This window comes from Chrysochloris asiatica, unplaced genomic scaffold (genome assembly GCF_000296735.1).
Source record: "Chrysochloris asiatica unplaced genomic scaffold, ChrAsi1.0 scaffold00020, whole genome shotgun sequence".
In the NCBI taxonomy this organism is placed as follows: domain Eukaryota; kingdom Metazoa; phylum Chordata; class Mammalia; order Afrosoricida; family Chrysochloridae; genus Chrysochloris; species Chrysochloris asiatica.
This window is the reverse complement of record NW_006408538.1, coordinates 12,382,889-12,408,552: the sequence shown is the minus strand read 5'-3', so window position 1 is coordinate 12,408,552 and position 25,664 is coordinate 12,382,889. Positions and strand designations below refer to the sequence as shown.

The window sequence follows — 25,664 nt, the reverse complement described above, 5'->3', positions numbered from 1 at the left end:
TAATTTACAAAGACATTATGCATGCCTCCTAAACTTTGAGCTTCTGTAACTGGAATATGAGAGAAATGGACAGTCTTGAATTATAGGAAATTGAATTTTAAAATACACTGTAATAAACTGAATGGGGAATGATAAGAAAAGTCAAGGGTGATATATAAATGCCTAGATTAGGCTATGGGTAGATGTATCACTCACCAATAAGAAAAGTTGGAGATAAGGTGAGTATGAGTATCTAGGAGATAATTCATTTTTTTAATTAATGGGCTTGATAGTTTGTGGCCAGAAGGACAGACACAGAACTAGGTCTTCACAGTTAATTTTTAATAATGCCCAAATCTAGAGAAATATCTGTGATTCACATATCCACAAAGACTAGAACAGTGTTGTTATTGTTGTGCCACAGAGTTGATTCCAACCATAGGAACCTTCTCTACAGGACAAGAGTAAAACTGCCCTATAGGGTTTCTAAGGAGTCCTAGTATAGCACTGTGAGTTAATGCGCTGGACTGCAAAGTCAATTTGAACAACAAGGTTGGCAGTTCAAGCTCACCAGTCGCACCTCGGAAACCATATACAGGGTTGCTATGGGTCAGAACTGACAAGACAGCAGCACTTAACAGCAACAACAATATAGGGTTTCTAAAGCTGTACTCTTTATGGAAGCTGACTGTCATATCTTTCTCCCATGCAGTGGGTTGTGGGTTTGAACTGATGGCTTACTGATTAGCCAAGACTCCTTACTAGAACTATGTTGTTGTTTTTAAAGTTTGACAAGTTAGTTTTGATTCATAGCCACCCTGTGTAGGGGTTCCCAAGGCTCTAAATTTTTGCAGGAGCCTTAAGACTCAACTTTCTCCTACAGAGAAACTGTTTTCCAATGTGTATGTGTGTGTGTGTAGTTGTGTACAATTTAGAAAGTATTTCTTTTACCGGAAAACCAAGTAAAAACTGACCTTAAGAAAAAAAATTTAATTTAAATTAAAAAGTTAAAAACTAACTTAAAAAACTGAAAACACAGAAGCAGACATATCAATGTATCCTAGCAAAAGTCAACTACAAAGCAAAAAAAGGAAACAAAAAAAAAGAAAGTTCAGATACAGAACTTTCAAATGGCAAAGAAGTCAAGTGGATTCAAGATAAAATAGACTTTTAAGCACGGAAAAAATAAATTACAGGGTAACCTCAAAGAAATATAATACACGTTCACATCAAAATTAAAAAGAGGAAAATCAGTAAGATCTAGTAAACATTAGCACAAAAGAAAACCCACAAACAAAATGACTTTAGCATAGAAAATTATGTGGACCAACCAATCCAGCAGCCCTACAAAAAACACACACACAGAAAAATGGTAACAATCAATTCATATCTATTGATAATTACACTAAATGGAAATGGATCGATGTACCAGTCAATAGATAAAAAGAACAGAATGGGTAAGTAAATAGGATCCTTCAATATGCTGTCTACAGCCAACATGTCAAAAAGATGGCGAGAGCCTAAATGACCATCAACAGAAAAATGTTTAGACAAACTTTGGCACATACACACAATGGAATAATATGAAACACTGAAGAATAATGATCAATCTGTGTAACACCTCACAACATGGTTAAACTTAGAGGACAATATGCTGAGTGAAATTAATCAATCACAAAAGAGCAAACACTGTATGAAACCAATATTAGAAAAAGGTTTTCTCAAGAAAAGAAACAATATATGATGGTTGGGGGCAGGAGGGTGAGTTTGGGAGGGATAAGGGGAAATTATTTATGGGCTAGAGGACACACATGTTAACATGGGTAACAGTAGGCAATATACGACAAGAGGCAGGTTAGCAGAGGAAAGATGAAGGTAGTAGAGACACAGTGAGGAATTCAGTAGTTAAAATAAATAAAGGTAAATGCTGTTAACTGTTGATAAACGGAGGGGACTGCAAGCATGTAGTGAAGCAAAGTGCTCTGTAAACCTTGACTCAATTCACAATAAAAAGTTTTTAAAAAATGATCTTTTCTTTTTCAGATATGCATTAAACTATTTATGAATAAAAGATAGTATCTAAAGTTTTCATCAAATAATTCAGGAGAGGGATGTGGATGGACATACAGATATGTTAAGTGCTGAAGTTAGGAAATGAATATATAAGAATGCATTACACTATTTTATAGACTTTTGGATATCTTTGAAATTTTACAAACATATACTTATGATTCTTTTTCTAACAAAAACTCTAAAACCCATGTCACTCACTCATACCCATAGATCTCATTTACTTTCAACTTTTGTATTTTATTTTCAAGATCATAAAAAGTTTCTGGTAAAAGCTGGCAAAATTCTACCCTGACTTAACAAATCACAAATCACGAGACGGATTACAATTATTTCTAGACTCAATTCTGAGAATGCCTATTACACCTGGTCAAAAACACAGTATTAAAGTGGAGAGCGGGATCCTACCCACAGAAGCAGTGAGGCCTGAGATGGAGGCACAGAAGATGACGTCAAGAGATGGTGTGGCTGGGGACTTGGGATCCGGAGAGGGAAAGGGGCTGAGGACTGTGGTAGGTGGGTACAGGCTTACAGGGTACACCCTTTGGTTAGGTGAGGATGCATGGACGGGGTGGTAACTATGCCAATTAAACGATAGATGATAGAATGAATGTAAATCTAATGTTCTCCCATGTAGACTACCACACAATTCACAATAAAACATTTAAAAACCAAAAAAACCCACAGTATTACTTTTGTTCAGTGATTCATCCCTATAACCTTTATTAGAAAAAACATTTTTAAAAAATTACCTGTTTTATGTGGGGATTCATGGCCATTTCAGTTACATTCTTTTTGGTTTCACAGAAAATAATAGCTCTCCCTTCAGATCCACTATACACTTGAAGAACATCTCCAATAACTGCTGGCCTCTGAGACCAATGGCACTGGATGGCCAAATGCTTAAGGAAAGAAAATGTCAAATAAGTTTCAACGAATGTATTTTAATTAAAAGTATTTTTCCTGAACATTTTTTTCTATGTTGTCAAGAATGGGCTTTTCTGAGAGATTCTAAGACATCAATTCTCCCTAACCCCATTTAAAAGGTAAATACACTAATGCACTGGACTGCAAAGTCGGTTTGAAGTGCAAGGTTGGTGGTTCAAGCTTACCAACCACTCCTCGAAAACCCTATAAAGAGTCACTACGGGTCAGAACCAACTCGATGGCACTTAACAACAACAGCAGCAATACAAATGTTTATCAATTCATGAAAGGATAAACAAATTGTAACAGATGCAATGGGTCAACCTACTACCATCAACTCAATTCTGACTCATAATTACCCTAAAGGACAAAATAAAAACTGCTGTGTAGGTTTTTCAAAACTGTAAATCTTTAAGGGAACAGAGTCTCATCTTTTGCCGACAAAGCAGTTGGTGGGTTGGAAGCTTATAGTTCAGCAGCCCAATGCTTAATGCACTGTACCACCAGGGCTGCTTATAAATGGACAGTAAACAAGTTTTCAGCAATGGAAAGGGACCACCTTCTGACACATGAAACTCTCTAATACAGTACATATAGTACGAATCCATTTATATGAAGGCTTAAAACATGTACAACTCATCTATCAGAACAATGGTTGCCTCTGGATTGGGGGATTGACAGGGAAGAAGCATAAGGAATCTTTCTGGACTGATGTTAATATTCTTTATCTTGACAGGAGTATAGTTTATCAAATGTATGAATTTATAAAAATTTAGCAAATATATACTTAAGATCTTATATTTAACTGCATGAAACTTCAAAAAATTTCAAACATTACATGGAGGAACCTCAAAAACATTACCCTAAGTGAAAGAAGACAGACACAAAAGATCACACAACAGGATGGCCCCATTTATACAAAATATCCAGAAAAGGAAAATCCACAAAAACAGAAAGCAGATTAGTGGTTGCCAGAGACAGCGGGGAATAACACATCATTGAGTATGGGGATCCCTTCTGGGGTAAAGAAAATATTTTGGAACTGAATAGCAGTGATGGTTGTATAATATTGCAAATGTCACTGAATTATGCACCTTAAAAGTGTTAGCTGTTATGTGAATTTTACCTCAATTTTTTAAATTTCAAAACATAAGAAAATTTTTTTTAATTGCAAATAGGTACACATGGCAAGAACACTTATGGAAAAGTATACCACTTTCTGCAATTTACTTTGAAATGCATAAAAAAAAATAAACATGATAAAGCAAATCCAACAAAATGTTAATGGTAGTATCTAAAAGGTAGGCATATGAGTAATGTCCGCTGGAAAATTATTTTAATATTGCTTAATGTTTCAAATTTTTCATGATTAATATGTTAAGAAAAAACTTAAAACTGTGCAATTTTAATTTGTGTATTTTAAAGTACATTATGTTGTAACAAAACTGTTTTTTTAAAAAAAGTCAACATACATAATTATAAAATGTCTGATAGAGAAAAGCGCAAAGAAAATTAAGACTCATTTGCACCACCTATGACAAAGTCTTGCTCTTCTCTCCATTCTCCCACCAAAAAATACAAGCCTTTCAACTTATCAACTCACAGAGAAAATGAGACAGAAAAGCATGTTAAGTAACACCAAACCAAAACTGTTAGTCAATTCTGACTCATAGCTATGACACAAAACAGACTAGAATGTACCCATATGGTTTCCAAGGCTGTAAATCTATAGAAGATTGCTCATCCTTCTCCCATGGTAATTAACTAACTACCATGAATTCTGACTGATAGGGATGCAAAAATCAGCAATATTAAGGCTTTGGAAATTAAGACAAATTATCAGTATTTTTCAGCAAAACTGCAGAGGATAAAAAGAGATTGAAAAATTTACAGCTTCAAAGGATTAAGATGCATATCAACCCAGTGGCAATGTAAGGATCTTATTCAGATCCAAATTCAAGCTAATTATTTTAAAAAAATAAAAAACAAACAGGTCAGTGTGCACATTAGATGTTAGATAGGATTAAGGATTTCTTTTTTTCTGCTGTGATAATGACTTTACGGTTGTTTTAGCTGGTTTTTGAAGAGTCCTTATGCTTTCAGAAACATATGCAGTCATGTTAGATGAAACGAGGACTGGGATCGCTTTCAATGCAGAGTGAGAAAGGTATGGGGCTATGGTTCCAACAGCTTCCTTATACTACTCTATTTTTATACATTTGAAAATATCCTTAATAATTCTTACACTGATACATTTTACATTCTTATTACAAAATTTTGAACCATTCCAAAAAACTCCAAAGCTTTTTTTGACCTTCCCATACTAAAATAGTCGTCCCCTTCCCAAAAGTAATTATCATCAATTTAATGTTCATTTTTCCAACCTGTTCTTGTATATTAATGTAAATACCTAATGTCCATCAATACATGAAAAGACAAACTGTAGCATATTTTATAAAAGACAACCTTCAGTAATTTAAAGTAATAGCTACTTCTCTATGCTTTTCATATTCATTGGGTCAGTAAAGGCATCCACAATTACCATTACTTGTGTAATTGTAACAAAAAAAGTATGAGTCTATACATATTACTCTGAAAACTTTTCACTCTAAGTCACTGCATTGTGTTCTATAGATTACTGTATTATTAATTTAGATCTTCCCTTTTTCCTATGTACATATCTACGAAAAGGCTCCAAAAAGTTCATGGAAAAAAGGAATGAAAAAATAATGGAATTTTTCCACAAACTTTTTAAAGCTGCCTCATAAGTACATTTATTACATGGGAAAAAATGATATACATGATTACAAACGGTACAAATACTGTCTTTAATATATAAATTTTTAATACAGAATTGGCTAATATTTTAATGGAGTGCAAATTATCAACTTTTTCCTTTAAGGTTTATTCTCCTGACTTGGTTTAGAAAGTCCTTTCTCTCTCATGAAATCGAATACATATTAATATCTATTTGCTTTCAATTATTTAAAGACTTAACTTTTTTAATCTTTCTGGAAATTTTTTGTTATGGACTATGCACAGAGAATCTGACTTTTTTAACCGAAGCTTTACCAAATTATTCCAGTATTATCCTTTCCTAACCTACACAAATTTACTCCCTTCTCACATTCTAAACCCTTTGAGGTCTGCCTCTATGGCTGCATATAAATCTGTTAGAACTTGATTCTTCACATACTTTATTTTCCTGTTTATTTTATTCTGCTCTTTAATCTTACACATAGGTATCTCCTAATTGACTAAGAGCAAAAAGAAAGATCATGGCTTAATTTAGGTACCCAAAACTTAAGTTTAGCTTCAACAAACTTTAAAAGTAAATATCAGCTAAAATCTATCATGCTGGAAAACTACTTACTTCCACAGTAGTTGCAGCCTTTTGAGTCATTTTTCCAACAAGGTCAACCTGTTCATATCTGGATTTCATGTATTTTTTTGCAACTTTGTATACCCACTGTGGGCAAGTTGCAGAAAAAAGTAAAGTCTGAGGATTGTCTTCAGAATCTTAAATAAACAAAAAGAATTCAATACTTTCTTATCATTCTGTGATGTACCCACCTCTTAAAACTCCTCCCATATTTTAAAGAAATAATAAAAAAATCAAAAAAAAGGGGTGAGATTTTAATACGTAGGTTTCATTGCAACTATTAAAACTTTCAACTTTCAAAACTGGAGATTAATATTAAAAAAAACTGAACCCAGGAGAAAGCCACTAAGAGAACAAGAAATTATTTTAGTTTTGTTAGAACACTAGGGGCTAATAGAATAAAAATTATGAAGTAAAATATCCACAAACTTATAGATCAGAAAAAGGTGTTATCGTGCTTATTTTGAATTAAGATATACCAGTTTTGTAGGATTCATGGATAATGTCTTCAACTTGTTCAGCAAAACCTAAATCTAACATTTGATCCACTTCATCAAGGACAACATGACGCAGCTTAGAAAGATCCAATCGGCCACTCTGCAGATGATCTTTGATACGACCAGGGGTTCCAACCAAGATATCAATGCCATTTCGAATATGATTAACTGTGAGAGGACAGAAAAGTCAGCAATGTAAGTAAAATCAAATATGCATTTTTAAATGAGTTATTTAATGTTTAGGTACCAAATACATCGCTGAGTTATTGTCATACATATTTACTCACTTTGGCTTTGATATGATGTTCCACCATAAAAACATGCCACACTGAGTTTCCTAGTTATATCTTTGAAGTCTTTGGCTACTTGGTTTGCCAGTTCCCTTGTAGGAGCCAAAACGAGTACCTAAGCAAACAATTTTAAAAAAGAAGACAATTTTCCAGACTTCAAAATTCAAACTGAGAAGGCATTTTTTTTAAAAACTTTTTATTGTGAACTGAGTGAAGGTTTACAGACAAGATCATCACATTCAACCAATCATACATGAGAAGACATTTTTAAAGAGCATTTAAAACCAGGGAATCTCAACATCGATGCTGTTTAAATATTTAAAGACAGAGTACTAATAACAACAGCACAATAAAGAGTTGCCATCAAGCACTTCTGACTCATGGATGACCCTATGTTTATCAGAGTAGAACTATGAACCACAAGATTTTCAATGGATGAATTTTTGGAAATCGGCTGCCAGGCCTTTCCTTCAAAACACCTCTTGGTAGCTAGGGACCTCGGACCTTTTGTTTAGTAGCCAAGCATACTTAATAAACTGTTTGCACCAGTCAGTGGCTTGTAATTATTACAAGTTCCCACACTCCTTCATGTCTCTTTCTCAAAGTCACTTTCTCAGTGCAAGTCTCATCCCTGTTTTTATGTTCCATCACCTCACCTCCCTTTTTACTTTATTTTGTTCATCTTAGCACTTATCATCTCAAATATTTATATTCCACTTATTTGCTTGCTATCTAGCACATCTACTAAAATGCATATATTATTTCTTTAACGTTTAGGTACCAAATACATCGCTGATGTTATTTCTTTAACGTTTAGGTACCAAATACATACATATTTACTCTTATTTCACTTATTTCAAAAAGACAAGGATTTATGGCAGCTTTAGTTACTGCATCCCTTGCACTTCAGGGTCTGGCACATAAAAGATATCAAAAAAATTTGTTAAACAAATGAATGTTCACACTGTGCCAGCCACTAAATGCTTTACATGAATTATTTAATTTAATCCTCTTCTAAAACCCTTAAAAGTTGGCATTACTAACCCAATTTTATAGGTGATGGACCTGAGTCTTAGAAAAGTAGAGAGTCCTATCCAGAATCAAGCAGAACTCCTAAGGCTGAAATCTCCAGTAATATCTTTCTAACAAAAAAGCTTTTAAATGTGGTACTGAGATTGCTTTCTGTATCTAATTTCACCTAAGGAGTGGAACTCTCCAAAAAGATCTGACCTATAAACCAGGACAGCCAAATTAATCTGGAATAGTTTATCGAAGACTATTATGACTTAATTACATTCACATATGTGAATTTGCTTTTATAATGTCTTTACATTTTATAATGTCTATAACATCACTAAGTTCCCTTATGTTCTTTATTAATTATAAATGAACACGGGAACCCAGCATCCCAACACAGAAATTAGCAATATCATGCCTACATTATTTTTAAAAGTCAACCAGTGAAATAACATTAGAATATTTACTAAACCCTGAATATTTTCTAAAAGACAAAATAAATTAGTAAATACCACTTTATAGCAAATTAAACTGTTATTTAAATCCAAACCAACCAAACACTTTGCCATTGAGTCCATTCTGACTCATAATGACCATCTAGGACAGAGCAGAACTACTCCTTCGAGTCTCCAAGACTGGAAAGCTTTATGAAAGCAGACAGCCTCAACTGTGGTTAGCAGGCCAATACTTGACCCAGTGCTCAACCAGGGGTCCTTTACCATTTAAAAGTAAACGCTTTTATTACTAAATGAATATTGAATATTTACTAAATGTCCAAATAAATGAGTAAATATCTTTTACAGCAAATATTCACTGTTTAAAAGCAAAGGCAGGACTGAGGACAAAGAAGAAATAAGGACACCAATATTTCATTATTAACTGTTCAGATTTTTAAAGTATGAAATGCTGGCTTCAAAATATACAAAGTTGTGTCTATAGACCTACATAAAAATGCAATGACCACTTCAATTGTTTGCTTGAGGTTTTGTTATATTACAATTAGCAAGTTTTTGTTTTAGGACCCAAATTTTTACCTTATGCCAAAGGTTAATTTTTCTATCTTAGCAGTACTTGAACTTAAAGCTAATAAATTCTCTTTAAGGCTCCCTTTTCTGTTAGAATAATGTTTAAAGTTTTTACTTCCTATAAAGGTTACCTTTGGTGAACGGCTTTTTTTAATTGTCTCTTGATTTCTTTGGAGTCTTTCAATCAAGGGGATGGCAAAAGAGAATGTTTTTCCTGTTCCTGTCCGTGCTTGAGCAATTAAATCTTTTCCTTCATAAACAGGACCAAAGGTCTTCACTTGAATGGGAAAGAGATATGTTACCCCTCGACCTGTGAAACAACATGTAAGTATTTCTTTAAGGCTAGCATTAAGAAAAAACAAAAAAATTTGTGTGAAAATAACAATCCTGACCCCTCATGTCCACCTAAAAGACATACCAATTAGTGAAAATTATAGTTATCCCTACCCCAAAGAGGGACTATAAAAAGAGGGTCTGAACTTCTGAAGAATACATGTAATTCTCTAAGTTCAAAAATGGGTCAGAAAACTGACAAGGATGATACAGAAATAACTGTATTTAGAAAAAAGCTGTGGTTTTTAAAATCTCCATCCTGCTAGGAAGGACACTAAACTTGATGAAATCTAGTTTATTTCTAATTGCTCAAATCCATTAAAATTCTGAGTACCTTTTAGAAGTTTAATAGTCTCTTCAGCAATAGGAAAATTGGAGAAAGCTCCTTCTTTCTGTTCACGTGTTAGAGTCTGTCAAAATGAAATAAAAATTCTAAATAATATAGTCCATATTGATCAGGTATTTAAAATTTTTTACTCATTTCCCTTTGTTTATTCTTCTGTTTGATTTTACTAAATGACCTAATAAAGAAATTTTAGTTAGTACTTTCAATATTGCAATACATTAGTTTACAAGATACATTTAAAAAGTAGCCCTTTAAATAGCAAGATTATTTGAACGTGTTCCCAAATTTTTTCTTTCTTTTTTGTATTGCTTGACTTTATTTTATACTAGGTGGTCATGTTTTAAAAATGTTTAATTCACAAATAAATTTCCTTTTAGAATTAAATCTAGTGTGTAAATGAAAATATATCTCCATTTGATTAATGTAACAAAAAATATATTTTTTATAATCTAAATCTTGGTGGTAGTGGTTTGCTGTGGTGTTGGAGTGACCCAGTATAGGGTTTCTGAGGCTGTAAATCTTTACAGGAGCAGAAAGCCTTGTTTTTCTCCCAAGGAATGGCTGGCAGTTTCAAAGTGCTGACCTGAAAGCTAGCAGCCCAACCCATAACCACTACACTACCACAGCTCCTTAATCTAAACCTTCTACCCAGATATAAATAATATCAACAAGTAAGGATTAGCAAATGGCTGTAAAAAATAACTCAGGCCTATGGGTCGGAACCGACTCGAAGGCACTTAACAACAACAACAACAAACTGAGAACCAGAATTAATACCAAATTAAATTAATACCAAAATTAAAATTGTAAGCTATTTAAACAAACTTCAATGCTATTATTGTTTTAAGACTAAAACAAAACATGTTTATCACCAAAGTAATAATTTTCATTGTAGAATTTTTAGAAACTGGAGATAAGCAATTTAAAAAATGTACCTATAATCTAAAGGTGCTCTGGTAGTGTAGTGGTTACGATTCGGGCTGCCAACCTCAGAGTCAGCAGTTGGAAACTACCAGCTGTTCGGCGGGAGAAATATGAGGCTTTCTGCTCCCATAAAGATTTACAGCCTCAGAAACCCTGTACAGGGTCGCTATGAGTCGGAACTAACTCCTCGGCATGTAACCACCACCACATCTATAATCTAGGTATCTAAAACCACATTTGAAACACACTGATCCAATTCTTACCTAGGCACAAATATTTAAAATAAAAGATTATTCTGTATTATTATTTTGTCAATTTTTCATTTAACAGAATATACTGAATAGCTTTCTAGTGTTCTACATCCCTTGTGATAGCTATGGCATGCATATAACAATGTTTTATTAAATAAACTGTTTACTACCAGAAATACGGAGGCTTTAAATTTTTTACTATAGTCAGCAATGTTACTGCGATAAGAATACTTACACCTACATCTTTACACATCTTACAATTATCTCCTTAAATTCCTAGAAATAAAATTCCTAAACACTAGTGGAGTCCTGGTATGGCACTGAGGGTTAATGTGCTGGACTGCAAAGTCAGTTTGAGGTGCAAGGTCAGTGGTTCAAGCTCACCAGTTGCTCCTCAGAAACCTTATACAGGGTCGTTATTGGTCAGAACCGACTCAAAGGCATTTAACAACAGAATTTTACCAAAATAATGAACACTTTCGCCTATTATATTACAGAGCACTGTACCAGGCAAAATTCCAACAGAACAAGAAGCAACCTGTACCTTCCATTAGTGTTGTTGTGGAGTCAGTTTAGACTCAGAGGAACTCTGTAGAGGGTTTTCAAGGCTTTCAAACTTTTACAGAAACAGAAGATTCGTAGGGCCTTATTCAGCGAACATATTGACATGTGTTTCTTGGCAAATAGCAAACTCACAAATAAAAATGCACCTCGTTGTACGAAAAGAAAGGACTCAAAACTTTTTCCAAAGCCCCATTCCTAAAGAGCACACATTTAATGAAGTTCAAGTATACTTAAATTATCAATAATTATTCAAATTAAACATTTAGAATTATTATCAAAATATAAAACTGTTTTCTTTCTGAAGACCTGAGTACTATACTGAAAATTTATAATACCTAGATAAACTCTAGAGCACTGGTGCGCCGCTGTGGGATAAGCTGGACTGCTAACCACAAGGTTGGCAGTTCAAACCCACCAGCTGATCCATGAGAAAAAATCTGAGACTTTCTGTTCTGAAAGATTTACAGCCCTGGAAACCCTATACAGGGCCACTATGCATTGGAACACACTCATCGCCACTTAACAACAGACTATACTCTGCTATAGGACTACTGTAAAATGAACAAATTCTGTGAAATAAATTATCTACTCTAACAACTACTAGCAAAAGCAGTGAGTCCAAGAATGTATTCTAGACTGCACAGGAAATATTATAGAATACAATCAGCTCTGATTCGCCTAAAAATTAGATCAGCCTGTATTTTAAAAAATCACGTCAAATGCAAAAACAAAAGTTATCCATACCTCCTCTAGTTTATTGTCATTTGATTTATGAGTAGAACTATCTAAGGATGATACTCGCTTTGATTTTTTTTCATATTCATCAATATCACCATTAGGCAGGTCTTTTCTTCTTGACTTATGAGACTTAGAGAATTCATCTGTCAGTTTATTAAATCCTTCTTCAGTGTCTCCATTTAGCTTCTCTTTCGTTTTCGTTTTTTTGGCCTTTGGAGCGTCCAGATCATCTGTAACACCGTTTTCTCTTGTTTCTGATTTCTCATCTGAATCATAATGATGCCTTGACTTCCTTCTATCATTCTGTGGTAGAAAAAAACAGCAACGACAAGCTGGTTTTAGGTCTTACATTTTAAGACTGCAAAGCATAATTCCTAAACCAGTAAAACTCAATTGACCAGTTATCTTGAAAACCTATCTGGCAGAAATCTAGACTGATTCCATGGAGCTAAATGCAAAGTCTTAACCTATCTTTCTCATCTCAGGACCCAGTCTCTGTACCCTCCCTAATCATATCATAATATTAAAGGGAAATTAAAACACAAAGTTTCAAAAAGTGAATGAAAAGATAATGGAATTTTCCATGGACTTTGTGAACTACCCTCATAACATTCTCAGAAAAAGAAAGAAAATTCAATATTTATCAATTTTTAAATAAACAAAAAGTGAACAGCTGCAAAAGATAACATTGAGCACCTTTTGTGTAAGGTGCTTTCAGCTTATCTTGTTTAAATCTTCACAACAATCCATAAGAGATATTATTGTTGTTGTCAAGTGCAATCAGTTCATTTCCAACCCATAGTCACCCTAAATAGGGTTTCCAAGGATTGACTGGTGAGCTTGAACCGCCAACCTTGCAGTTCAAATCAACTTTTCAGTCCAGCGCATTAACTCACAGCACCACACCAGGACTCCATAAGGGACTTCCAACTACTGCCGTGACTCAGTTGTAAAGGTTCATAATCCTTTATCTGAAATTCCAATATCCAAAAAGCTCTGAAAACTGAAAGTTTTTTTTGTAATTGATTTAAAGACATAACTTACCTGATCTGAACTCATATGTGGCAAAATTTGACCTGAATTAATGTAAGGCAATTTATAATCTTTATTCATCCCCTTTGGTATGAATATTTAATATTAAGGTATTTAATTAAAGGTCGCAGCCCCAACCCTTTAAAGGGTATTGTTGTTAAGTGCCATGATTCAGTTCTAACTCAGTGACCCTGTTATAGGGTTTCTGAGGAATGGCTGGCAAGTTTGAACCGCAAATCTTGCAATCGAGTGCTTATCCTGTGGCAACACACCAGGACTCATAAGGGGCATTATCTTCTAAAAATACTCAAAATTTTACATTCCAAAACACATCTAGCCTCCAAGGATTTTGGATTAAGGGATGGTTGGCCAGCATTACCTTTGCGATTTTACACATGAGGCAATGGAAATTTTCTTAGAAGTTAAGTAATTTGCCAAAGACTCCAAAATTAAAAAAAAAAAATTTTTTTAATAAAAGGAATTTTCTGCAGGTAGAAGTGCTAGAAATCCAACTTATGCTCTTTTCATACTATGGTCCTTCCTGAAATTCAATAATTAATAGGTAATGACAAGAAAACTACACAGTTCATCAAAAACTCCAACTCTTAACACTCCCGTGGAAAAACATGTATATCAGTAATCCTGGAAAGTTTAAAAAAAAATTTTTTTTTAGTTAATAAATTTTTTAGTGGAATATTCTCCACTTTTAATGCTAAAATGTCAAAATCACTAGTGGCAGTATATTAATATTTGCAGTCTACAAGAAATGATCTGCAAATTTAATGTAACTTCAGAATTACTTGATCAGATGTTTGAAAGAACAAAAAGATAGTAGATAAAAGATAGGACAAAAAGGAGTCCCTGGTTAGCATAAATGGCTAAGCAATAAACTACTGGCCAAAACACTGGTGGTTAGAGAACCCATCCACAGCGGAGGGAGACAGGCCTAGTGATCTGTTTCTGAAAGGTCACAGCCTTGAATGGCCTTGAAAATCTTACCAAGCAGTTCTACTTTTGTAACACATGGAATCACCATGAGTTAGAATCAACTCAACAAAGGCAACAAAGAGTAACCAGTAATAGTGAAAGCTACCAGCACAATTTTCACAATAAAGTATACAATTTTTAAGATTACTTTTACATACTTTTCTCATCCATAAAATAAGAGTTGCTATGAAATTTTCTATCTATAGAGCTTTGTATAAAGTTGCTATGAAAATCTGTAGTCAATAGAGCTTTGCATAAATATAAGTTATATAGTTATGTTACAGCAGTTTATCTTTAGTTAAATAAACTAGTCCCACATCTCCCCACACCAATAGGCTGTATGGAAAAACAAGGTTTATTTATAGTCAACCTTGAGGTTTGCATTGCTCCTGGGCCCTATACTTCAGGGAGAAGATGAAGTAAGGGAAAGTCAGACCTCTAGGTCCAAGCCCAGCAACATCTCAAGGTGAGAAAAAACACTGAATTGAGTGAAACTTTACAGGGCAGATAATCAGTTTACATTCAACAAACCATATGCTTTGTTTCATTACAATGATTATAATCCCCTCCATGTACCATCAGTTAACAGTATTTCTCGCTATTCATTTTAGCTTAAAAAAAATTTTTTTTAAACACTCAGGTATAATTTATACCACCAAAAGGCACATTCTGCAAGTCTGCATCCTGGCCACCAGCTCTCACTCCCTCTTTTTCCATGAATCTAAAGTCCTCAGCTGCTTCCCTCTCTCCATCCATGTCCCCATCTCTGCCTCCATCTCTGATATCAAACGCTTCTCTGAATAAGGTTCCACATTCTGGTTATGCTCTTATCCCTTGATGTTCCTAGGGTCCTCTGTTTCTGGACTGTAAAATTACTCCCCAGTTTTTGTTATAAAACTTCTACCTTTACAAATGTGACAGTCACATTTAGTCATGATAACAATTACTCACTATTGAATCATAAAAATCTTATCCTCATCTCTTTTACCAAACCCATCTAGACAAGATGAAAACTATTCAGTAGCGACTCTATCTCCCCCCCACCCACCCACACACACACACTCCTATACTACACTCCCTCTTGAAATCTTGTAAGCCAGTCACTTTGTGCCTTTATCACCACCCCTCATTTTAGGTAACCAATGTCTGAGTTGTCCACCCCTATCTACCCTGTGTACTTGATGTGAAGACTCCTTCCCTCTGTTGGTATTTTGAGCTACTATCTCCATGAATAAAGCTCAAGTTCATCACATTATAGCAATTTACAGTCATTTCCTTTGACAAAAATTGTTTTCTTTTTAATGTTCCTCAAGTCCAGTTCTGATTATTAAGCCATCAAGGCTAGGTCAAATGGGTACTATCTGCAAGTTTGGGTGTTCTTGTGTGTCTCCCCTCACTTCAGATCAGCTGGATGCTTCACACTCAGCTCTAGCCCTCTGTGGCTATGTCCTTGTCCATGGGCTCAGGAGATCCCAGGTCTCACTACACTTTGGACCAACCAGCCATTCCTCTTCTCTCTCTCATCTCTAGGTCAACGGGAGTCTACGAACATGGTTGAACTCAGCTCATTTCTTCATTGCTACCTTTCCCCATCTTCCACTCACCAGTAGACCAATGTCGCCAGCAAGCTCATGTGTTCCCTTTTGAGTTTCAGTCTTAGAGTAGGTTTTGTCCTGACGGGACTTGATTTCTTGCCTTGATGGCTTCCCGGCGAACAACTTGCTTATTCTTGTAGTAGCCAATCAAACTGCCATTTTTGTTTTGGGTTTTCCTGATGATGTTTCTTTGAAAATGTTATCATGTCACTCTAGCTGTTCCAGGCAGATCTGCTTATCCTTTCTAGTGGGAATGTCCCAACTCAGAAGGTGCTGGATGGGGCTCAGGATTCCACCTAAGATCCTATATACTGCAAAGGCTCTGCAAAAGGCCTATTTCACTGGGCAAGCTGTACCTTTTAGGTATTCCAATCAGTTATAGGCTGAAGACGGGCTTACAAGCATTCTGTAATCATGTTTCCCGACATTCCTTTCTATCCCACTCAAATCCCAATATTCATAAGATACCCTTCTTCAGACTATGCCTCAATTCCTGTATCACCGAGCCCTGTTGTTCCAAATTGAGCATGTATCACTATTTACCTGTCCCATTTACCCCTGCAAACCTGTCTTAGCATTCCTCTATCTACCTTGTTCTTCCACCCCCCTGCGCCTTCGTGTGTATTGCCCTCCCCAACACCTATGTGTCTACACCCTACCCTGTGCTCTACCATCGCCTCCCTCCACCTCCCCCAAACACCCCGCCCTACCCCACTGGTAACCAATAAAGAATCCCCCTCCCCTTAACCCTTTTAGTATAGGTATCTTTCCTTAAGCTTCTATAATAATGGCCTTATGCAATATTTGTACTTTTGTGACTAATTTCACTCAGCATAATGTCCTTCCCCAAGGTTCATTTTATGTGGTGGCTTACAGCTTCCTTATTATTCTTCAAGGTAGTATAATATTCCATTGTGTTTATGTACCAAAGTTTGTTTATCTATTCTTCCACTGATGGGTATTTAGGCTGTCTCCATCTTTTTGCTATTGTGAATAGTGCTGCTATGAACATTGATGTGCATATATCTGCTAGTATTATGGCTCATAGATACCAAGTAGAGGAACTTGTGGGTAAATACCAAGTAGAGGAACTGCTGGATCATACGGTATTTCTATTTCCAACCTTCTAAGGAAGCCCCATACTATTTTCCAGAGTGGTTGGACTAACGTTCTATTTTTATTAGTTGGTACCATTTCCAACTTTTTTGGTTATCTTTTGTAGTTAAAGAGCTAATCAAGTATTTCTAGAGGATATACAACGTGAAAGCCATCAATTTGCAAAAATAAAGCCACCAATTTAGCAGATTATACTGAAATGCAAAAAGGAGCTCTGGTAGCGTAGTGGTTACGAATCGGGCTGCGAACCTTAAGGCCAACAGTTCGAAACTACCGCAGGAGAAAGATGAGGCGTTCTGCTCCTGTAAAGATTTACAGCCTTGGAAACCCTGTACAGGGTCGCTATGGGTCGGAACCGACTCGACGGCACTTAACAACAACAACAACTGAAATGCAAACCCATTTGAACTGCAAGGTTAGCAGTTCAAGCTCACCAGTCACTCCTCAGAAACCCTGTATAGGGTCGCTATGGGTCGGATCCGACTCGATGGCAATTAACAACTGAAATGCAAGAATGGACAAAGATGGGGTCATTTTCCTCAAATATCTTTGGGAAATACATGCACAGGAACATTAAGCTAAGTTTGCAATGATGCACACATCATAAATACTAACTGAATGATAAAAATAGCTAATAAGATAGACTTCAAATGGGAGTGAGATTACTGCATACTGGGGTGATCAGAAAAAAAAACTAGTACCAGACCTCGACTGACATGACTTGGAAACAAGTGTTTCAGGAGCAACCATGGATGGAATGGCGCGTTTACCCTTGGTGGCAAGGTCGGTGGGTAAGTGCTGCTCTGAGATCAGAATACATTGTTGTTGTTGATGTCGTTAAAAGGCAGCCTTGGACGATTTGGAAGTTTTGATTTTACCCTCCTCAGGTCTGTTTTCTTTTCTCCAGGTCAAATGTCGCCAGTAAAATTTCACCTGTACGTCTTAACAGCATCTGTGGTCTCCTCATTGCTCTGGGATGTTTTTCTTCTGTTTCTTCAACCCTACAAGTCCTTGAGGGCAGGACTCCTTTTTTATACTCCATTTCGTATAGTCAGAGTTTAAAACTCCTTCGTGCCCACCAACGAGCCTGGCACCAATGAGACTTTATCCACATGTGCGGATTGAATGGACATACTGGCAGTAAGGACTATTCATACAACTCAGCCCTTCCCACCCCAGCTCAGCCCAGCCTGGCACACGGCAGGTACCCTTCCTTAAGCCTCCTCGGACTTGTTAGTGTAGGATTGTACACCCAACATACACACAGGATGGGATGGCAGAGAAGCAACACACATAAAGGCGGTTCTTCCCCTTCACTGTCGTTTAAGAGGGTCAACGAGAACCAAAGGTGTCGTTGCTTCAAGAACGAGGGATGGAACGAATACACGGGCGCCAACGGGAAAGGCTGCTGGGCGGCGGGAGGCCGGGCCAAAGCCCAAGGCTGCCCTTTTCCAGGTAGGGCTGTGCAGGTGGCACAGGCCCCGGATCCACCTCAGAGCACTGAAGGCGGCGCGAGGACAGGCTCTCGGATGCTCCGGCCCGGTTCTGACAGGCCATCGGGGACAGCTCCCTTCCCGCCCAAGCCAGCGCAGCCCAAAAGGAGGCGCGGCCCAGAGGCTGCTCACCTTTGGCCTCTCCTTCCTCTGATTCTCCAACTCCTCCAAGGGTGCCTCCAACTCCATAATGTCCCCCCAGAGGAGTTTCCCAGGCATCATTAGCCTCCGCCTCCGCCGCCGCCTCCTTCTGGGCACAGCGGCCACCAGCACCTACCGGGCAGCAACAGCGTGAAAGGAAACGGGGGCTGGGCTGCCGCCCGGCCAGCTCCCTACATCACTTCCGGGACACGCACCGCAGCACGGGGGTGGGGGGGGTGGGGGGGGGGTGGTAATCCGGGAGACCTTCCGTTTAAACTCATCCCTTGCGCCTCAACCTCCCATCCAATGAATGTGAGAAATCTCCGCTGGCACATCCTTGTTCTGAAGTGATTGGCTTCTACAGTAAAATTCTAGCCAATCGTGATAACGTACACGTGCACTTATTAGCATAAAATTATTGGGTTTCTTCCCGTCCCGTTCCCCTCCCCCAAAGAATTTCTTGGCCTAGAGAAGACGCATCGGGGGCTTCCCAGCATGCACTGCCGACCTAGGAAGCCCCTCAACGGTACTGGAGAGGGGCCTGGGCGCACGATGGCCTACCGCCTGGGCAAGTTCGTACTGTGCTCGGTGGGAAACGCCACGCTCAGCCTAGCCGTCACCACCGGAAGCTGCGTGTCGCAGTCCCGCCCTTTGCGGGGCGAGGCGTTAACGTCTAACGGCTTCCCGCGAGGCCTGCGGCCTGACCTTCGTGGGCCTCGTCGGGTCTGGAGTTGGCCCAAAGAGCTTGAGGTGGAAGGTGGAGCCAGACCACCACCTCTGAAATCATAGGTTTTTGTTAGAAAGCTGGTCTTCGTTCATTCTCGGTCCACCTCACACTACCCATTAAACCAGACAGGAATTGTCTAAAAGTCAGTCAGTGGCACCGTCAGGACCCGAGACCAGTGCTTTCTCTCCCACCAACCTGAAAACTGTTTTCCAAAGTGTATTGGGGAAGAAAGATGCTCTCATAAAACAGCAGAAAAATTCCGAAGAAACCTATTTGTGCTAGAGAGAAAGCACGTCTAATGATCCTCAATGTTGTTATTAAGTGTTGTCGAGTCGGTTCCGATTCAGTGACCCAAGGAGCGAGGATATTGGGCTTGAACCACCCATCCTGTGGTTAACAGTCCGGTGTTTCTCCTACAGCGCCACCAAGACTCCAGGAGCCTGCGATAGATTATATTCATTTATAGTAAATTAAGAACTTTTATTTTACCGTCGGGAATTCACTGTCTTTCTTAAAACTGCAGCCTTACGCAAAATTGGGAACCTTTGAGCAATCTAGATGGTTACTTCCTTAGCATTTTTTCCTACATTCGTCTGGTGCTTTCTTTTCAGAGCCATTTCTTTCTCTTCAACCCAGCTACTATGGAGCTGAGAACGAAACCAAACAGATGGAGGACAGAGGCATGCGCACAAACCAGTTACCGGATAATGGCCCGCATTCTGGTTTAGTAGACTTGGGTCTTAGCAAAATACAAAATTGATGTATGTCATGAAGTTTGTGGGTTCTGACTAGCTGAAATTTGTTACAAATATTCTGTGCTGGCTGTAGACTGACGTCAAGGGCAGAATATTTATCTAGCTGTCGTCTTACCGATTCAGTATTATGAATACAAGCAGTGTTCAACCAAATATAATGGAATAAATCGTGCATCTCTTTCTAAATTGTAAGAACATCCATGTATCTAGGAGTTTTGGTGTGGCGCCGTGGGATAATGCACTAGACTGTAAGGTCAGTGTGAACGGCAAAATCAGCAGTTCAAACTCACCAGCTGCTCCTTGGAAACCCTATACAGAGTGGCTATGTGTCAGAACTGACTATGACCTTTAACAACAAAAACGTGTCTCTAGATTTGTACTTTCCTAAATCCTTTCCTCTCAACCCTTCATACCCACCCCATTCCTACCACCCTAATGCTTTTGTCGCCCTACAACAGAATATGCTGTCATAATATGGATATGCCTAAGAAGGTCACACGTACAGAACTAGAAAATCAAGAAATGTTTATATGTTGTAGTTGAAGATTAAATGTGGATTAAGTAAACTGTTGGGTTCCTCAGGACTATTTTTGGCAGGTCTTAACAACTGATCTGAAAAGGAAAAGGACTAGACTGTTCAATGATCCCTGTTGTTCAAGACTTATTAATGTTTTTCAAAATAACCTTCTGTGATTTGCAATACTCTACAACGCCTGTCTTCTAAACCCTAACCTCACTGCGCCAAACCTCTGGCTGCTGCCTGTGTCAGGTGTGAAGGGCAAGTGTGGGTCAAGTAAACCAAATCATAGATAACTTGATCAAGTAGTGCCTAAATTGGAAGAAACGTATATATAGAGTGGAGGCTACCATATTATATACATGTTTTCAATGGTATCTTCCCTCACAGAACTTAGAAAACTTTGGAATGGGATGAGGGAGGACTTTTTTTCTTTCACTTATGTTCCCTCAAGAGATTTGTATCTAATGATGCGATTTTGGGGTGGGAGAAAAGAAGCATGAATTAAAGTGCACAGGTAATGAATAAATCATCTTACTTTCCAAATACCTTACCAGAGTCACTGATACAATTTCATTCTCAAAATGTTAACAATTGGGTGCCTCTATATTCCAAAGTACTATAAAAGATTGCCTTGCTTTTGGCTCCAATTTGTTAAACTTTGTGACCTTTAAAATTTAAAAACAAGGTGACTATATCTAAATTTGACCCTTTTTAGTTATTTCACAAGCTACAAGACTAGATTTCTATCTTTAACCCATGGTCAGAAAGTAGAAGGTAAAAAGAGCCATCAAACACAGCTTTTTGCATCCATATGTCAGTATTACATTATGAGGAATTTAACAATTGTTTTTAAATACTATGAGATGGAAATAATTTAAGAGATAGTTATGAATTGGTCAAGAGACACTGAGTGCAAAGACTGAGTGCTGATAGTACAGAAGGGAAGGAAGGAGTGGGGAAGGAAGGGAAGAGGGAGGGTGCGTTGGCCATCACTACCCACATGAACTTGGCTAACTCAACCTTAAAACATGTTGTTTGGGTTTGTAAAAGTGGGGGCAATAATACTTGCCCTGATAGGGTAGGGAAATTCAGAAGACTGACTGATATAACAGTACTATGGAGATGTGTTTATATTTTCCACCTTTAGCTCATGGTTTTGAGGTTGAAAAGGAAGGAGACAGCTCTGAACACATTTATACTTTTCAAACCCTATAGAGGGTCCAGAATCAACTCCCCAGAACTAAACAACTTTATATCTAGCTATTGTTGTTGTTGTTGTTAAGTGCCATCAAGTCGGGTCCGACCCATAGCGACCCTGTACAGGGTTTCCAAGGGTGTAAATCTTTACGGGAGTAAAAGCCTCATCTTTCTCCCGCGGAGCGGCTGGTAGTTTCGAACCGCTGACCTTAAGGTTCGCAGCCCGATTCGTAACCACTACGCTACCAGAGCTCCTTATATCTAGCTATTAGTTGGAATTATTTGGACTAGTGTTTTAAATGTTTAACCTTTAGAGAGAGATCTCAGTGTTTACTTTGGAACAATTTTTAAATGAAGAGGGTGGGAAGTGGGGTGTTACTCCAGAAGAGGGCACCATTACACATGAAATGTTCAACATTCCTGAAACAGGGAATGAGCTAGAATACCAAATGGGAGATATGTCAGCTTCAGCAAAGCAGTCATGAGTTTGATATTCCAATTCCTGTTTCATGGTTCTCTTCCCCACTTCCAAAATCCCTCTCAGTAAATGGGATCTCAATTTTGCACTAAGAGCGCTCTATATTTTTTTTCAACAGGGATCTTGCATTTTTAGATATTTTATCTACTAAATGCATTTAATAATTGATTCACTGTCATTGACTTACATCTTATTATATCTTTGTATCTAATGAATGGGATATAAAATACAAGGTGTCACATCACCATGTGATACCAAAAAAAAAAATCTACTGTCAAGTTGATTCTGACTCATACATTGATCCTATAGGACTAAATAGAACTACACCATAGGATTTCCAAGGGCAGATTGTCCCATCTCTCTCCTCCATGAAGTAACTGGTAGGTACTCAGCTCTTCACAACTACAGCACCAGGACTCCATTTAGTGTTGCATTGGTGGTGATTATGTGCCATGGAGTTGGTTCCGACTCACAGTGACCCTGTACAGGGTTTCCAAGGCTGTAAATCTTTATGGGAGCAGAAAGCCTCATCTTTCTCCCGTGGAACAGCTAGTAGTTTCAAACTGCTGACCTTAAGGTTCACAGCCCGATTTGTAACCACTACGGTTACAGTGTTGCATTGTTGTTGTTAGGTGCCATCGAATCGGTACCGACTCATAGCAACCTTACGCACAGCAGAACGAAACACTGCCCAAACCTGGGCCAACCTCACTACTGTTGCCACACTTGAGTCCATCAGTGCTGCCACTTGGCCAATCCATCTCGTTGGGGGTCTACCTCTTTTTCTCTGACCCTCCACCTTACTAAATCATGATATCCTTCGCCAGTGACTGGTCCCTCCTGACAATATGTCTGAAGTATGAGAGATGAAGTTTGGCCATCTTGGCCTCCAAGGAGCACGCTGGCTGTACTTCTTCCAAAATGGATTTATTGGTTCTTTTGGCAGCCTATGGCACTTTCAATATTCTCCTCCAACACCATAACTCAAAAGCATCAGTTCTTCTACGGTCTTCCTTATTCACTGTCCAGCTGTCACATGCAGATGAGGTTATTGAAAATACCATGGCTTGAGTCCTTAGTCCTCAAGCTGACATCTTTGCTCTTCCAACACTTTAAAAAGGTCTTGTGCAGCAGATTTGCCTAATGCAATATGTTGTCTGATTTCTTGACTGCTGCTTCCATGAGTGTTGATAGTTGATCCAAGAAGAAGGAAGTCCTTGACAACTTCAATCCTTTCTCCACTGATAAGAATGTTGTTTACTGGTCCAATGGTGAGGATTTTTGTCTTCTTTACATTGAGATGCAATCCATACTGAAGGCTGTGCTCTTTGATCTTCATCAGTAAATATTTTTTAAGTCTTCTTCACTTTAAACAAGCAAGGTTGTATCATCTGCATATCTCAGGTTGTTAATGAGTCTTCCTCCAATCCTGATGCCACGTTTTTCTTCATCGAACCCAGCTTTTCAGATTATTTGCTCAGCATACAGGTTGAATAAGTATGGTGAAGGAATACAACCTTGTCACATACCTTTCTTAATTTTAAACCATTCAGTGTTCCCATGTTCTGTTTGAACAACTGCCTCTTGATCCAGGTACACATTCTTCATGCACACAATGAAGTGTTCCAGAATATTCATACTTTGCAATGTTGTTCATAGCTTGTCATGATCCACATAATTAAAAACCTTTGCGTAGTCAATAAAACACAGGTAAACATCTTTCTGATATTCTCTGTTTTCAGCCAAGATCTATCAGACACCAGCATTGATATCCCATGTTCCACGGCCTCTTCTGAATCCGACTTGAACCTCTGGAAGCTCTCTGTCAATGTATGCTTGCAGCCGTTTCTGTGTTACCTTTAGTAAAACTTTACTAGCATGGGATATCAAAGAGACTGTCCAATGATTCCCGCATTCCATTGGGTCACCTCTCTTTGGAATGGGTACAAATACGAATCTCTTCCAATCAGTTGGCCAGATAGTTGTCTTCCAAATTTCTTGGCAGAGTTAGTGAGTGCCTCCTGATCTTCTTGAAAGATTTCAATTTTTATTCCATCAATTCCTGGTGCGTTGTTCTTTGCCAATTCCTTCAACGCACCTTGGACTTCTTCCTTCAGTATCATTGGCTCTTGATCATATGTTACCTCTTGAAATGGTTGAATATTAGCCATTTCTTTTTGGTACAGTGTTGCATTACTGAGAGGTAATTTTAGTCATTGGGAAAGAAATGTAATGTTTCCCTCAGTCAAGAGTAACCCGTAAACACAAGAAATGTACAATTCCCATTGTTGTTGTTGTTGTAGTTAAGTGCCGTCAAGTCAGTTCCGACTCATAGCGACCCTGTATTCCGAGAAGCAGCTGGTGAACTTGAACCACCAACCTTGCAGTTCAAACAGCTTGGCAGTTCTGGCACATTAACCCACAGCGCCACACCAGGACTCCACAATTCCCATTAGTATTTTTGAAATGTTGAAAACAGCTTTCAGATCTTCTCTTGAAGATCCTGAAGGTCTCAGATCCCAGAGAAGAGTGAAATCCCACATGCTTATAAAGGTTCAGTGAAAAGACCCTTCATGAGATTGACACAGTGGCTGCACCAATAGGTTCAAACACAGCAAAGACTGTGCAGATGGTGTAGCACACGGGGTAGCTAAGAGTCACAACACCAGGTACAACTGTAGATTTGTTACCTGAAGACATAATACCTCCTCTAGGCATATGTTGATTTTGATTCAATATAATTTCTCTACCCAAGGGGCTGAATCTCTAATGGAGAAAATTCAGACAACCTGGCGATAAACAAGGGGCCTGTGTGGTATGTCATGTATTTACGTATCAGGAAAGTATTGCAAATATACATGTTTATAACAATATTTGGTGCCTGTTCCGGGTAGTTTAAATCTTACAAATACTGGACCGCAGGTCAGTTTACAGCTCCTTGGAAACCCTGTGCAGGGTCAGTAAGAGTCAGTACCAACTTGATGGCATTTAACAACAATAAATCGTATAACGATTCCATAAAAGCTGTTATTACTTACCTCCCTTTTACAGATGAGATAACAAACTCAGAAAAGTTTTATAACTTGCTCCATCACATAGCTGCCAAGGAACAGAACTGAGATTCAAAGTTGTGTCTGACTTCTAAGCTCAGATCATCTTGCTGCCTCAATAGAACAGTCTTCTCATTAGAGAACAGACTGCAATATGGAAGAGATATCAAGATCTAAAGTTTCCACACACAAAATTTATTACTGAAAAAATGCAAGCCATTCATTTTTAA

The 25,664-nt window shown here is 37.9% G+C and overlaps 1 protein-coding gene across 2 annotated transcripts in view; it reads right to left on the bottom strand.

Annotated features, from left to right (window-relative positions):
- Positions 1-18,892, bottom strand: part of DDX50 (DEAD (Asp-Glu-Ala-Asp) box polypeptide 50) — a 56,742-nt gene extending 37,850 nt beyond the window's left edge. The window contains exons 1-8 of one of the 2 annotated variants that reach the window (XM_006835836.1): positions 18,699-18,892; positions 12,350-12,646; positions 9,855-9,930; positions 9,319-9,497; positions 7,143-7,260; positions 6,838-7,023; positions 6,350-6,495; positions 2,802-2,951 (exon numbers count right to left, since the gene is read on the bottom strand). In XM_006835836.1, the coding sequence (XP_006835899.1) occupies positions 2,802-2,951; positions 6,350-6,495; positions 6,838-7,023; positions 7,143-7,260; positions 9,319-9,497; positions 9,855-9,930; positions 12,350-12,646; positions 18,699-18,788 (1,242 nt within the window). In that variant the 5' untranslated portion in view covers positions 18,789-18,892. The remainder of the gene's footprint in view (positions 1-2,801; positions 2,952-6,349; positions 6,496-6,837; positions 7,024-7,142; positions 7,261-9,318; positions 9,498-9,854; positions 9,931-12,349; positions 12,647-18,698) is intronic. The other variant, XM_006835837.1, reaches the window with a different exon arrangement.
- Positions 18,893-25,664: the final 6,772 nt, after the last annotated feature.